The 17,010-nt window shown below is 34.2% G+C and overlaps 1 protein-coding gene across 1 annotated transcript; it reads right to left on the minus strand.

Annotated features, from left to right (window-relative positions):
- Nucleotides 1-689: 689 nt before the first annotated feature.
- On the minus strand, nt 690-2,091 carry LOC129248655 (uncharacterized). Its single transcript, XM_054888288.1, has 2 exons — nt 1,922-2,091; nt 690-1,865 (listed from the first exon to the last, which is right to left on the minus strand). The coding sequence occupies exon 2, from the start codon at nt 1,860-1,862 to the stop codon at nt 798-800; it is 1,065 nt and encodes a 354-aa protein (XP_054744263.1). The 5' UTR covers nt 1,863-1,865; nt 1,922-2,091; the 3' UTR covers nt 690-797.
- Between the last annotated feature and the right edge of the window lie 14,919 nt (nt 2,092-17,010).

A 17,010-nucleotide genomic window follows, 5' to 3' on the forward strand; every position in this document is an offset into this window, starting at 1 on the left:
ACTGAATGGCTGGCGGGTTTGTTGAAAAACTTTGTGATGGCAGAAATCTACTCAGAGGTTAACAATTGCCCGTCGAGGGGCGACCGCTTTTAGAAAAAACCTTTTCTATTGTGTTTTGCTGTTTCATGCACCGATTCGAACCTATGAACTCCTGAATGGTAGTCACGCATAAATCCAATCGGCTACCATATCTGCCGTTCGTCAAATATAATCCCATCAGCGTCGTTTCGGTAACGTCGTAGGAGGTTCTATCACTTATACGTGGTGAACCAGGCCACCAGTGCTGCAGCTTTCCCTCACATATGTATATATAATTGGCACTTACACCTTATTTTTTTGGGTGTTTGGACCAGCTTCTCCTCCTGCTTGTGGCGTGCGCCTTGATGTTGTTCCACAAATGGAGGCACCTACAATTTTAAGCCGATTCCGAACGTCAGATATTTCTTTATGAGCAGCTTTTTCATGGCAGAAATAAAGTCAAATCATTGCCTGCCGAGGGACGACCGCTATTAGATAAATAACAAATGTCTTCCTTTTGGTGTTTCACGGAGATTCGAACCTACGTTCTCTCTGAATCCCGAATGGTAGTCACGCACCAACTCATTCGGCTACGGTGGTCGCCCCCTTATACCGAGAGATGAAACCACATATGTACATATATAAAAAATATTAAAAACTAGTCTGTATAATTTAATTTTAATTAATTTAGTTTCATCGTATTTCACGCAATCTTCAGTTTTACGCACCACTTAACAAACACAAACTCAGCGCGCTATAATCAGATTATAACTTCTTCCTTATAGTTTTGAGCGAATCATTTCCTCTTCATTTTGTGTGCTTATTTTTGCTAAAAGTTCTTGCAGATCCGCTCTAAGTTCTCTTAATAGTTTACTATCGTAAAGATGATATGGTATTGGTTGTCCCTTGATTATGCAATCTAATGCTAACATTCTCCACATGCTGAACTCTGTTTGATGACCAAGTTGTTGCAGCTTATCTCTCAAATCTGCGGCACCGAAATCAGGACTTAAAGTTTTCCAAACATTTTCTTGCCCTGCAACATATGGCGGATAGTAAAGCAATGTCTTTAACGACTGCCTATCACCTGCTCCTTTGGAGCTTCTTAAACGATAAATCAATTTTTCCATATCTTCTTTCAAATCTTGAGATAATTCGAGTGGAAATTCGTTATTTTCTCTCCATCTTGCATACCACGCTCCAAAATCTTTAGATTCACGCCATTCGCTATCTCCCAATCTTGATCTAGCTGATAGTCTAGCTCCATAGCTTACAAGCGAATCTGCTCTGCCTTGTGGTTCGCCTTTTTTAAGATTGTTATTTATGTAATTAGTTTTGGAGTCAGTATAAAATAATGGATAGTCCAAGTATGTACTGTTGCGTCGTCGTTTGCCTTTTCTATGCTTGATACTTATGTAATTATTGTTGTAATCGTTATAAATTTTGTTTAACTCTTTTAACCACTCACGCATCTTTTCCTCTTCCGACATGAATGTGCCGTCCTCGAAGAATCCCAGTCTTTCCATTAGTAGTTGCTGCTGGGAATCCTTTTCAGTAACGAGCGCCTCCTCTGTAAGATCTTTGGTAAAAGGTATGGATCCCAAGGGATCTTGTCCATTCCATGCGTCACCACATTTGCATTTCTTCTCTGGACAATCCGATAAAAGTAGAGATTTTATCATTCGCTCAGAGATTCCGGGTGTTTTATACAGGTCATAGATAATGCTGCCCTTCGATCCTGGTTTACACCTATGGAATGGCGCAAATAATGGATCTGGTTCAACATACCTGTGCCGTTGTTTATTAGGTGTGAAAAAGCAACAAGGATATTGTCTAACCAACATTGTCTAGAAATGTTCGAGCGTGCGAGATCAATCCTGGTAAAACAAACAAGGATACTAACTAGCGTAAGTGGTTTCCTTTTAGTCTGTTTAGTTTGAGTCAAAATTTGTTTGAATGCATCTATTGCGTTGGAAAATTTTAAGCGAAATCAAATGCCGAAATGTTTTGTGTTGAAGAAATTTCGAAGTAATTTTTATCTACGGATGAATATTTGAATTTCAATAAGTTGACATATTTCAAATTTCAAATGTCAAACTATAGTGAAGAGAAAAAATACAAAAGTTAACAGATCGAATTTCAGTTCATTTCGTTCAAGTAAAAGAAGAAGTAGAATTCGAGAAGAAGTATAATAGAATTGTCAACGTCTGCAACGTAAACGATTCGGGTAATATGCTTCGCCTCACAACTTAAATGGTAACATTCACCTGTAAACTTTTTTGTAACAATTTTGGTTGAACTCCATTGTTGAATAGAAGTGTTTGTTAGAAACATTTATCCAGAGAGCTTCCAGTCTCAGTTTCAAACCACAATATTTACCACTGGAAGTACTGTTTAGGTACTTTTTAACCTTCAACTTTTTCCTTTTACAACTTCACTCGCCTCTTTTGATGTACTTTTCAAGAGGAACCAGAGGAGTTACAAATTGCAAACTCACTAAATTTATCAAAAGATATTTAGCCGGACCTTACTAGTGCCATAACCGAGTCGATGGGTGCGTGACTACCATTCAATAGGGCCCCGGCTCGAAGCTTCGTGCATGAAACATCGAAAATAATAGAGTAAGTTTTTTCTAATAGTGGACGCAGAGAATGACAAACCTCCGAGTGAAGTTCGAAGAAGGCATTAAATTCAGTAAGCTTCTCAAAGTCCTAGAAGAAATTACATAAGACGTTTGCTAACTGAAAAAGCTCATGCTTAGGAAATTTTTCCCCAAAGAGACAAGAAACATATCAAACCAAGATCAAATGGCCCCATTGGAAGATAAGAAAATTACGGCAAATGCTCACGCTAGGTGAGAACTCTACTTGAACATTACGGTGGCACTATGGGTATGTGGGCATATTCACAAGGTTTGCGAACGTAAACAGAACGACAAGGACTTTACCCGTAATAACCAGCGTTGCAGGTACTTGACTCTACGAGCCATCTCCCAGGCGAGATGTCTCGTCTCTTTGACTATACTGACGAGAACTGCACGACTGCAACTACTGAATTGTACAGAGTGCAGACAGACATTGAGCTACATTCATCGTGAGTCTCCTACCATGCTCCTAAACTCCAGGCCCCCGAATGTCGTCATCGGAGTTCAACCACCATTCCTTGCAGACGAAGAGCTTCGACTGCCTCGTGAGACCCGAGTAATTTTGGCTCAATTACGTTCTGTATATTGTAGCTGATTAAAATCCTACCTTTTCAGAATCAGCCCCGATATATTCAATATATGGCCGGTATGTGAAGTGACCCCGCTCGATACTAACCACCTATTTTAAGCCCTTTTATAGCCTCTCACCTAACACACCTCTCGCTCTGGACCCAACCCGTCAAAATGGCATGTTTCTTAGGTCTACCATTAGATGAGTTAGACCAAGACGATCGGAGGCTACTTCACACCGGTAGGGCTTGATAAACTGCTATAACAACAACAAGGACTTTGCAGAACTTACTGTGATGAAGAAAAATCAGAAACTATTAGGTAGGGCAAAATAAAGCTTTTTGGCAACCCAGACCATAATGGCTAAAGACTCTGGATACAAGCAAGCTGCAGAATGAAATATCTACATTCAGTTAATGAAGCAAATGAGTAGGTCAGGAGATTACAAGGTATGATAGGTAATTTACGATATCGCAATGCAAAAATAAGCTATGCAATATGAAAATTATACTCAATATGAAGCTTTAAAAAACTAAACAAATCTCTTAGGCCAAAGATATTCCTTGGATGAAGAAAGTAAAGCGGATATCGATTGCGAAGCCTCGTAGGCGTGATCGATTACGATATGGCATTTAGATGACTTCAAATGGATATCGAAATAGAAGGAATTTATATTGACTTTCACTGTAAACTTTTAGTACACATTCAGATGCTTTGCCTCGTATTGCTTCAAACGCAACTGGGGCAGGCCAAATATATGCGAGTGTATAACGAATTATACACGAGGCACTCAAGCGAAAAGTACAAGTACAAATAAGATGTACAAACATATGGATAGATATAAGCACTAAATACGAGTATAAGCAGATATACTTTCTACGAAATATTAATCCGCGTGAAGAGTTAATAAAACAAGCGTAAGATAATAAAAATTAATAAAGACACAACAAGAAAAGCAAAAAACAGCGAAATGCATACGCGCATGACCAGTGAAAAAACAAAAAACAATAATACTGGTGTGCTAGCAGAAGAGACTAGAAACAAGTAAAGTGACAATTATTAAACAATAAAAATAAATAACAAAATATAAAAAAAAAAATTTAAAAAAATTACAAAAAAGTTAAAAAAACAAAAAAAAAAATTTTTTTTTAAATATCAAAACAAGCTGAAATCATACAACTTATACTCGCAAATGGCATTCAGTGACGTGAAAATAAATATACAGGATCTTTAAAGTTCGAGCTTCTTTTTTGAAATCAAATTAAAGACGTATTTTGAATGGAAATTCATTATCAGCCAAATATACAGTCAGCGTCAAATGAAATTGTACACTTCATATTGACAACTTTTGACTATTTATTTATTTATTTTTTTTTTTTTTTGAGTACTTTTTCATAAAAATATAATTCATACCAAAACAAAAAGCCATATAACCATTTGACTACGTTCCATGAATTTTAATTTTCATACCTTTTTTTTTTAATTGTCGAAAATTTTCGTTTTTTATGCACAGGGCTGTCGAGGTAAATCCGGAAAACATTTCGAAAGCTCTGGAGCAGTAGCGTTAAAACTAATACCGCGGATAAAGGGACATATTTTTAGTATATAGTTTACTGATTGATATTGGAGTGCCGGAGTAAGTGCTAGTGAAACGATGAGTCGAGAGCAGGACAGAAGAGCTGCTATACTAGAGTCACTTCGCGCCGGAAAAAGTCCTAAAGAGATAATTGAGTGGTTTGGCTACAAAAAAACGTAACCCTGGATGGACCGTGTGGCTGCTGGAAGAGAATATGTGTTTCAGCAGGACTCCGCACCTGCTCACAAGGCAAAGAAGACTCAGGCTTGGCTCCAGAATAACCTACCCTACCACTGGTCACCAGATTTTTGGCCACCTTCAAGCTCAGACTGCAATCCTCTTGATTATTACGTGTGGGGCGCAGTTGAAGCAAAAGTTAACGTGAAACCTCATAACACTAAGGGCGCTCTGAAGACAACCATCGAGGAAGTGATGACCACAATGGACAAAGAGGAGGTAGCTCGCGCATGTGGGCGCTTCAGGTCCCGGCTGGAGCAGGTAATTGCACGAGATGGAGGTTACATTGAATAATTTTCAACTATGATATGTGTACTCACATTATACAAAGTTAATTCCAAAAAAAAACTTTTTTGAGTAAATATCCAATAGTTTTGTCTTTAAGTTCAACATTCCGGATTTATCTCGACGGCCCTGTAAATAATGTTTTTTCATTTTTTTTGTTTTTGTAAATTGGTTTTTTTTTATATTTTAATATTTTTTTAATTTTCTTAATTTTTTTTTAAATAATTTTTTTTAATTTTCTTTTTTTTTTTAATCTACATTATTTTGTTTTTTTAATATTCATAATTTTGTTTAATTGACATAGTTTTTTTTAATTGTAAATCATTTTTTTTTCTTAATTCCAAATCATAATTTTTTTTTAATTGTAGCAATGTTTTTTTATTTTCATAATTAATATTTATTTAATATTCATAATTATTTTTTTTTTTAAGTTTTATAATTAATCTTTTTTTTTAATTTTTATAATTTTTTTTTATTTTTTTTTTTTTATTTTTATAATAATTCACATTATTATTCTTTTTTTTATTAATTTTTGTTTTAACTTTCATAATAGTAATTTTTTTTAATTTTGGTATCTTTTTTTAATTATAATTTTTTTTTATTTTCTTATTTTCATATTTTTTTTTTATTTTAATACTTTTTTAATTCCATTATTTTTTTATAATGTTTTTTTTTCATATATTTTTTCTTCAAAAAATATCATATAAATTAAGATTTATAAAAATTTCTTCAAGATTTATAAAAACTCGAAATATGTTCATCAAACTTTTTTAACATTTAAACATCAAAAATCTATTAAACTTTCTTATCAGAATTTAAAAAAATTCGGCACGCAGTTTTATAGCGCATTAAAACTTTGTATTAAATGAGCGAGCAGAACTCGGCTGCCGAGTATTCGGTGACGTGGCAGCCGAGTTCTGCTCGCTCATTTTTTTCGTATATTACCAACGCAAGTTTAATGGTAAACAAACCACTGTTATAACCCATGCGACATGAGCCAATCAGCTAATTCTTTCAAATTCTATGAGAGCCGGTTAACTGTCTGATGTTGGCCACACCTCTGGATTATTTTCACCATGGTAGAGAACAACTGAACTTCGGCTACAGTTTCGGTTCGGCTTCGGCAAAAACGCAAACTGTGGCCGTACATAAATCCCAAAATTACACGGATCCCACGATACAGATGAAGTTCTTTGTCTGCAATGTGTGGTAGATGGGCTCCGATGACGGCATTCGAGAGTCGGGAGTTTAGGAAGGTGGTGAGAGTATCGAGATGCATGTCGTTTAATGTCTGTCTGTACACTGTCCGATCCAGTAGTTGCAATTGTGTTTGGTCCTAGATCTCGTTGGTGAAGTCGAAGATGTGTCTCCTGACTCGCCTCTAGGATGGCTCAGGCTCTAGCAAATGTCTAGTGGTTATTCCTACAGTAACATCCAAGCATAAATTGCTGGCTGAGCATTTTGATGTGGTTCTTGACTGGGGGCATGGATGTTAATGGAGCTTACAGATGTCAACTCTTTTGGTGAAATTTTCGACGACATTTAGGCATAATTGTGACTAAATCGCAAAAATTTTGCGTCCAACTTACGTTAAACTTGAAAACTTTAATTGTTTCTGGTTACTTTGTAATTATATAGGAAAATAAGCTAAAGGTAGTGAAACGGACCATCTTGGCGGTCAAATTGCTGTCCAAATATCAAATTATTCTTGCCGAAAATTTCGTTTGCAATTCATTGGATAGTTTCATTGACTGGGTGGCATGTGGCAACGTCTTGTTGAAACCACATATTAAGAATATTAATGCCATTAAGAACATTGTTAACATATGTGCATCGATTTCACAGTCGGTTATGTAACTCCATGTACATTAGCTTTTTTAGTTATGTAGTAATTCTTTTCCATTTAGTTTCCTAATAAACTAGGCGACCTATTTTCTATTCTGTGCCAAAAAAATCGAAAACAATTTTTCGGTGGCTCTTTTATTCTGTGCTTTGTTAGATGATTTAGGCGACCGAGAGTATCCACAATGTTTCGAAATTGCAAATTTTCCCAGATCTATAAATTTCATAGAGAATATTAATCATATTTTATACGGGTCTTGTGCAAAATCCCACTCATTTTCATGATTTGCAACAGTTGCACTGTTTTATTTCGATATTGCTTGAGAATTTTTAATTTTTCTTATTTTTTGTTCAAAACAAACTAAGTCTTCTAACAAAACATAGGCTGGGTTTCCATTTACTTGCGGTTTTAGATTCAGCTCATTTTGATATCCAACTTGAAGTTAAATTTTGCAACCATTTCCCATTCCCTAATTCAGGTATATTAATGCCTTTTTTATTTAGGAATGTACTTTTTTCATTCAAGCACAAGGCGTAACGTTTCAACACCTTACGTTCGTGAAGTAGAACTAACTGTGAAGAAGGAATACTTAAGTCTCCATTTCGTTTAAGAATTCTTTAGTGAGCGAGAGATAGAAGTGGCTGATAGATAGAATCGGTGCCTAGTCCTCGTTAATAAATAATATTTGCGTAGGGATCTAAAAAGCGGCAGGTTGCCGAACCCTGTCCAAGCACTTTCTTCCATATAAAAAATTTGGAAAACGTACGTATTAAAAAAAAGTCGTAGTACTGTCAGTAAAAAAAAATTTAAAAAAATCAACAGTATTTTGTAGCCACTTGCAATTTGCATTTGCATACCAAAACTTACTCCAAAAATTCTGATTAAGAAGCTTGAAATTTTGCTGAATTTTCATAATTTTTGCACAAAGTTTGAAATGGCTTTTTGTTGTATAATGAATTAAGATTTTCTAAAAAAAATAATAGACACTAAATAAACAAAAGTAAAAATCAAAACTCTAATTTTGTAAACCATTTTGGAGCGATATTTATTTTGTCATTATCTTTTATTTTTTTTTTTTGTTTTTTTTTTATTTTTTTTTATTATTTTTTTTTTTCTATTTTTGAATTTTTGTTTTCAATTCGACATTTTTGCAAAAATCGTCACACCACAAAAATTTACATTTGAGCTACTCATTTTTTGCAAAATAAAAAAATTTTAAATACTTTTTGCTATTGTTTGCACACGAAGTCGCTTGTGTAAGTAATGACAATCATTTTGAACCCAGAATCATTAAAATCGGTTCATTTTTAACTAAGTTATGAGCATTTAAAAAAAAAAATTCTTATATAATGAAAAACATCGATTTTGAGCCGAAAAACAAAGGTGCCGATAAATCTTGAAAAAAATTTTTTTCGGCTGAACAAAAAAATACGTGCCTCATTATTTTGACCAGAGAGCAACATATTTGAGTTACATCGAAATCGAAGAACATAGCCGAATAGCCCGGTTGAATTGAAATGGAAAGCATCTGCAGCTTATGAAATTCACAAAGAAGTTCGCTTTTCAGATTTTTTTTTTATTTTATTCTTGCGCTGAAAAACTTAAAACGTATGCTAATTTTTTGCGCAACTGTAATGGCTTAACTTAATTGAAGTGCAGTCTGCAATTTCACTATTCAATCCACTCTCCACTCATACAAAGAAAAATTAATTTGTCTGCGCTACAAAGAACATATGGACTTGCGGAGGAAAAATAATTTAATTTTAAGAACAAAATAAAAACTCTGACACTTTCGCTGTCTGAGGACGCAAGGGAGGCATAAACGGGATTTTAGCGCGCGTGTCATTCAAAAAGAAATTTAGGTCGTTAACAATTGAAAATTATTTTCTACAACTTTTTTCGCCCCAACTGCTAAAAAACACTCAACAGATATGTGGAAAAAACACGAAAGCCACATGCAAATGTGCATAAGTATGTGCTTATATAGAATATGTATGTATGTATGTAGATATACATATTTAAGTACTTTTACGAATTCACAGGGTCATTGTCCAGCCATTGCACATTACTACGAACTCCTCATAAAACATTTGCTGAAACAGCTGCCTACCTACCACGTAGTGCTTTTGACACTTAGCCGCCGTCTTCGAATGCCTTTTGCGTGCTGCCAAATTTTGGCGGCTTTTACGTTAAATTATTGCGGTAATTATCTTATAGAAAATTTCTAAAAAAATTAAAAAAAAAAAAAAAAATATTACTGCGCGCTTTTTACGCTCAGAACGTGACTGATGTGACTGTGTCGTGACAATCAACTGTCGCAGTGTCTCAAAGCAACTACAAGTAGAGCAAAATAAGCATTAAAACTTCAAAAATGAAATGAAAACAATGGTCATATAATTAGCTGGTGATATCATTAACAGCAACTTGCTGCAGACCGAGTGAAAACAAAGCGAGCAGAAACAATAAGCGAAATGGAAGAAAGTGAAATTAATGCCTGCTGATTAGAGGCTAATTTCTTGAGTACTTTCGGCGGCACTTTTACTTGTTTTTGTGGCGAAAATATGGGCTAAGATTTAAGCTTTCTGTATATTTTGGCTGCGATAACTTGCAAATGCTAGCCAAGTCATAGTCGAAAGTCGCATGAATGGGATCCATATGCAAAAAGTATACATATCTACAAAAAAAAAATGCATGTGATATTTGCACGATTTTGCGAAAACCCAAAAGTACAGTTGACCTTGACTTGTTAGTGTAAGCAAGCATTAGTAGTCTAAAACCTACAAGGCTTACTTAGCAACTTCCGGTTGTAATTAGTTGGAAAAGTGCTATAAAGCCACTATAAGCTAGATAAAATTACTAAATTTGAAAATCAAAGGATATATTTATTAACTCTGTACAAACAAACCAGTGTTGAAATATTTCAATTTTTGTCAACATAATTATAGATATTCGCTCCACATTAAAATTATATTTTCCAAAGTCGAAGGGAATCATAACATTTCAAAGATATTTTACCAATTTTATCTCACTTAATAGCATTGAAAGACGGCGGCGTTTTTTTCGGATTACCGGGGCAGTTAATCTGATAAAACGGTTCTTATGCTGATTAGTGAATTGCTGATTTGTTTATTGGTACTGATTGCTATATGTGCATCCATGGTCAAAATAATAAATACATGATATTTTAACCAGTTTTGACTACTTTTCCTGGATTTTAATTTTGATATTTTTTTTTTCTTTTTTAATTAAAAAAAAAAAATTTTTTTTACTTAAATAATGTTGTTTTCATACGTTTTTTATTGTTTTTCTTTTTATTATCATAATTTTTTTTTTAGTTTACATAATTTTGTTTTGAATTTTCATAATTTTTGTTTAATTTGCATATTTTTTTTTTATTTTCGAGAACTTTCTTTTTTTATTTAAATAATGTTTTTTCATATTTTTTTTTTTATTTTTTTCGTAAATTATTTTCTTTTTTTATTTTCATAATTTTTTTGAATTTTCATATTTTTTTTAATTTACATTTTTTTTTTTTTCGAAAAATTTCTTTTTTTATTTAAATAATGTTTTTTTATATTATTTTTATTTTTTCCTAAATTGTTTTCATTTTTTTTTTAAATAACGATTTTTCACATTTTTTTTATTTTTTTCGTAAATTGTTTCCTTTCTTTATGTTCATATTTTTTTTTAATTTACATAATTTTTTTTTTAGTTCTCATACTTTTTTTTAATTTACATACTTTTTTAATTGCAAATCATTTTCTTAATTTTCATAATTATTGTATTTTTTTTAATACTCACAACTACTTTTTTTTGTTTTAATTTTTAGAATTAATCTTTTTTTTTTTTAATTTTTATATATGTACATTGTTTTGATCAAATTTCTTTTTTATAATTTTTATACTTTTTATTTGTTTTTTATAACATTTTTTTTATTTTGATATTTTATTTTTAAAGATATATATTAACTTTTTTTTATTTTGATAATTTTTTTTTTTAATTTTTATAATTTTTTTTTTAATTTGTATAATAATTTTCATAACTATTCTTTTTTTAATATAATATAATAATAAATAATTTTTAATTTTTTTTTTTTGTTCATAATGATATATATTTTTTTTAATTTTGATATTTTTTTTCATTTTCGTTATTTTTTCAATTTTCAATTTTTTTCTATTTTTCACTTTGTTCAAGATTTATAAAAATTCGAAAAATGTGCATCAAACTTTTTAAACGTCTAAACATCAAACATCTTTCAAACTTTTTAATCAGAATTAAAAAAAAATCGGGTACGCAGTTTTATAGCGCATTAAATCTTTGTACCCTACCGGGTACTCCAAGTATGTTAATTACCAGGTTTGGGACAGATATTCCGACGTCATTCGCTTTGTGTTTCACTAAGCTAAAGCTAAATTTTGTGAAACACAAAACGAATGACGTAGAATCCAAAGTTCCCTTCAAACAATTTTTTTTTTCACCATACCTAACGAGCAAACCTCGTATCTACATATCATCCTTGTGGGCATCAGCTATGGTGAAAAAACGAAATTGAGCGAGCAACTCGGCTGCCGAGTATTCGGTGACGTAGTAGCCGAGCTCAGCCCGCTCATTTCACACGTATTCAGGTACTCGGCCAATCAGTAGTTTTTTAGACGACAAAGAAGTAACTTGAGTGAGGACTGTGTAGATTTTTTTCGTATAGCACCAACGCAAGTTTAGTGGTAAACAAACCGCTGTCATAACCCATGTGGCATGAGCCAATCAGCTAATTATTTCAAATTCGCTAAGAGCCGGTTAACTGGCTGATGTTGGCCACACCTCTGAATTATTTTCACGACGGTAGAGAACGACTTCGGCTCCAGTTTCGGTTCGGCTTCGGCAAAAAAAGCGAACTTTGGCGGTAGATTTTTTAATTTTAATTTGCTCAGAAAAAAATCAAATCAGGCTCTGGGTTTTACAGAATAGCGATATGATATGCTGTGATGATATTGGAAAAAATTATATTTCAAAAATAATGAATTATTACTTATTTTGATACCTGGCAATTATCTACTGTCAAGAAATTGTCACATTTTTTAATATTAGTTTCAAAGCCCACATTTTCTGTTGGAAAGCATACTTTAAAATATCTACATACTCGTATATATCTGCTTCTCCATCGAGTGTGACCAGTGACTAATTGTTTAGCGCTGCCGGTTGACTTTATACCGATCGACGGTGGCGCTTGAAATTAATGCGATTGAAACTTAAGTTCCGTTTACTGTTTTTTTTTTTATTAAAAAAATACTGCATAAAAAATCTTTGCTTGTTTATTACTAAGGCCTTTGAAAACTTCCGGTTCGGTTCGGTCTTAAAATTATTGTGCGGTTGTTTTCAAGACATATGACGAGCTCTAAACGTGTATTTTACATATATTTTTTTTTTCTATTTTTTATGGTTTTCATTTATATATTTTTCTTTTTTTATTAGTTATTAGCAAAATAAAAAAAAACCGCCATTAGTTTACTTAAAATGAGGTGCCCAAGTTTTCAACGCTTCCTACTTCTAGATTTCCGCACTAACTTCCTCTGCAAGAGATTTCGGTTCAGCTATTCTATGCGCAACGGATACACTTTTTTATATCTTCAAATTTACAACCGCGCTATATTTTTGGAGAAAATACTTTCAGTATTCAAAATTTTTTTTTTTTTTTTCATTTCATTATTATTGTTATAAAAAAAAAGTTACCCCATCTTTACCTCCCCTTTGTGCGTGAATGTTATTGTGAGCGATTTATTGTTGCTTTATGTGGTAATGCGAGTATGCTGTGAATTTCAAGAAATTTTATTAATAAAATCTTGTGAGTTGAGTAGAGCGCAGAGCGGAAGTTTGTTTGCTGGAATATTTTTGTTGTACTTTTGTGTGTAGACATATTTTTTGATATTTATGAAATGCTATAAGTTCCGAACTCGTGTGCTTCCTTTCTGTGGAGCAGCTGAAATTTTTCACGTATATGTACATATATTTGTGTATGTAGCAATGTCCATACATACGTATGTAAGCATGTATGTTCTACTATAGTTTATTTATACAGTTGTAATTGATTTTGGAAGTTGAAAGACAGGCTGATGAAGAAATATCTCCATGTTTCGGGAATGGAATAAAAAAAAGTATAAATACCACAACCATTTTAAAACGAAAATATTTCTTTTCTGGATACATTTTAGCTTAAACATATACATATGTATGTACATACATACATTTTTCATTCAGACATATATTTTTTTTTTAATATTTTGTAAACAAAGAATGAATGACTAATTAATGCCTAAAGTTTCCGGACCAGACCAAACTGTAAAGGCGTTCAGGTTGGTTTTATCAATTAATATACATATATTTGTATCTATAGAAATGTGCAGATATGCATTTTTTAATATTATTACTATGGGATCAGTTAAGAATTTTCACAAAATGAATACAAGCTAAAGCGCTAAGAGTAGATATAAAGGGTGGTTAAATTTTAAGGGCCGATGTTGAATGTGAACCACACCTAAACGTGAAGTTTTTTTCTGCATTTCATTTGACATTTTTCAATTTCAGACTAACTCAATTTGAACCATGGAAAGATACACAATCGAGCAACGCATTAAAGTTATTCAGGCTTATAATGAAAACGGGCGTTCAAATCAAAATGAATATCGCGCACTTCGTGATTTTTTCGGTCAATTTAATCATCGCGGCGATGTCAATTGACCGCCGAGATCATGTGATTTGACACCGTTGGACTACTTTCTTTGGGGTTATTTGAAAGAAAAGGTACGTCGGCACATTAACGGCATAGAACCTCAATTACGCCTCAGCGTCATCGAAAATTTGGACCATCGGATGTATGTGTGCCGCCGAGGCCGCGCGGCCATTTGGCCGATATTTTCTTCCATGCGTAATTGAGTCATACCAATATTATCATAATGAAGAGAAATGACAATAATTTCCTAAAAAAATTGTATTTTATTCAAAATCAACAACGGCCCTTGAAACTTAACCACCCTTTATTAAAGCGGACAGCAGATTAAAACTCTTCAAGAGGAAAACAGAATAACTCACAATGCAACTATGAAACATTATGAAAAAAGGGTATGAAATGGATTTTTTGTATAGAAATGCATTGAATGGGATAATTGGTTAAACACCTTTAGTGACAGACATCTAGGAGTCGTTAAGGACTTATAGCTACATATAAACGACCTGAAAGCCTTTCAAAATATATACGAGTATAAGAGCTTGACAGACTAATGGAGAGGCCTATACATGGTTTTAAGTTAGGCTTTTTCATGACATAAATACACTCTCAGGCTTGCCATTACTTGCTGAGGCGTAACCGCTTTTAAAGAAACTTTATCTACATACGTATAATTACATATTTCAAGTTCACAAAGGGCGTATAGTTCGTGGCCATCCGAGCGGTAATTACTCAAGAAATAAATAGATAGATCAATGTGATAATACTAGTTGTTGTTGATACTGCTCGTGAGGCCACCATCAGCTGTGGTGAAAAACAATATTGTGAGAGTAACTTCGGCTGCCATGTCACCTGTACTCGGCAGCAGAATTGAACCCTCCTTTTTATACGCATTCACACACTAGCCCAATCAATCAATGCTCACACAAGGATGACAGATACTAGGTTTGCTCGGTAGGTATGGTAAAAAAAAATGTTTTGAAGGGAACTTTGGATTTTACGTCATTCGTTTTGTGTTTCACAAAATTTAGGTTTAGTTTAGTGATTCATTGGTTTTGTGTTTCTCAACATTTAGCGTTAGCTTAGTGAAATACAAAACGAATGGCGTCGGCATATCTGTCGAATTAGCTCAGAGCCATAATGTTCTCTCTGAACTCTTTTCACCACGATGTTCACACGGCAACGAATCAACATGGGCGGAGACTGTACTAATTTTTCGAGCATCACTAACACAATCTCATTTTCTTCACAAGCAAACCGCTGTCACGTCCCCGATAACGCCAGCCTATCAGCTAATTCTTTCACATTCGCTGAGAGCCGGTTAATGATCTAATCTTGATCACACTTCTAAAAATATTTTAGTCTTGTGAGGCCACTATAGGCCCACGGTTCTTGTACTAGTTTTTTGTCCACATCTTCGGAAGGCACCCACGCACCATAACAGCCGAAGCTGCATTTGACCGGTGTGTATTGGGTGAACTCATTGCTGCATTGGCTCGTCGATGTTCGGATGTACGCAGCCTAAATGCCTTGCCTGCATACTTCGTAGAAAGCCACTTTGCCTGCACAAACCATTCCCGGTGCTGGTGCTGAAGCCTTTGGTGTGTGAGCTTCCAAGGCAGTGCCATTCGCAGCTTGCATTAATTCCGGCTATGCTTTTTCGCTATACTTTTCGCTGGCAGCCTTTTATCGCCGGGGTCAATCATGAGTAACGCAAATTACTTAGAAAACCTTTTAGTGAGTTGTACGTAACTCATTTTGTAATCCTAGTCTAAATTGGGTTGGTCAAAAACTGGAAAAAAATCGATTCCTTTCGGAAAAGCATAGGCTGAAGATCAAATATGCTAAAGAGAAATTTAAAAAATTTCAAAAGTTTACAAGATGGAATGGATATGGGAGCAACAAATTTCATTAAAGGCAGCTGCAAGTTGGAGGAAGTTCCTTTTGCAATGAGAAACGATATGCACCTGCTAAATTCAATGGTAGTCACATAACGCGATAGCTTCTTCAAAGGCACCCTCGAAGATCTCTTCTCTTAGGTAAGCAAATTTGGGAATGAAATAGGCAGCTAATAATGGGGGCTCCACTAGTGCAGGAGACACTATTGTAAGTTTCTTGCCCGAAACTTTTTAAAAATAGTATCTAAAAAATATATATCACTACTAAACTTCCCATTGTCTGCCGACATGGATACTAATGAACTGGCATGGCACCTCCGAGGCAGTTTCTATTACTATGAACAGCGAGAGTTGGAGGGTTTCTCTAGCTATCTGCTGACTACTCGTCTGGCCGTGGGCCTTAGCCAGTCCAACAAGTGCAACGTAACCACCTTGAAATGAAATGCTGAAAGGTTTTAATGGATAACAGTGGATCAAAGACGATTAGTGGAGCTTCACAGGCTAACGAAAAGCAACAGCAAGCAGTCTAACGAGAACCAATATCACGATATTTGGCATAAACTTAATCAGGCCCAGTCCGAGAGGAATTTGTGGAAGAATAAGATGGGCTCATTCATTGCTGAATATGCTTCTCACACTCTATCAACACAACTGGGAAGGGAAGGTTTGAGAAGTGAATATGTAAGCAGTGTAGCCAGTTATTCTAGGGAAGGAAGGTTTTAGAAGTGAATATGTAGGCAGTTTGGGCAGTTATTCTACGGAAGGAAGGTTTGAGAAGTGAATATATAAGCAGCGTGGGCAGTTACTCTATTTTAATTAATCCTAAATCATTATAGGGCGAAATAGTATATTTCTCTTCTTTATTTCGATTTCTCTCAACCAGCCAAAAAAAAACTGTTATTCTTTACAAGCTGAAAAATGTGCTCCTTTGGGGCACCTCAAATACCTAATCCAACCGGACTTCACCGACAGAAACCGATACAACGAAGTACAGAGCTTTCGGGAGACTTGTGAGGCTATTAAAACTTGCGTTAGTGAAACCTTTGACGAGCGAAAAATTGGGCACACTCAGGCTGCTTTTAACCAGATTACCGTCCAAAGATGAAATTAACATTATCATCAAAATTAAATTATCCGGTTGAAACATTAAAGAAAGCTCATTGAAAAAATATAAAATAAAAACTTCTGCACCTAAGTTCGGAATTACGCTCCAAGTGCCAG

Source organism: Anastrepha obliqua, chromosome 5 (assembly GCF_027943255.1).
Source record: "Anastrepha obliqua isolate idAnaObli1 chromosome 5, idAnaObli1_1.0, whole genome shotgun sequence".
In the NCBI taxonomy this organism is placed as follows: domain Eukaryota; kingdom Metazoa; phylum Arthropoda; class Insecta; order Diptera; family Tephritidae; genus Anastrepha; species Anastrepha obliqua.

Bases quoted from the DNA above. Each gene is read 5' to 3' on its own strand.
- LOC129248655 (XM_054888288.1), bottom strand. From the start codon at position 1,862: ATGTTGGTTAGACAATATCCTTGTTGCTTTTTCACACCTAATAAACAA.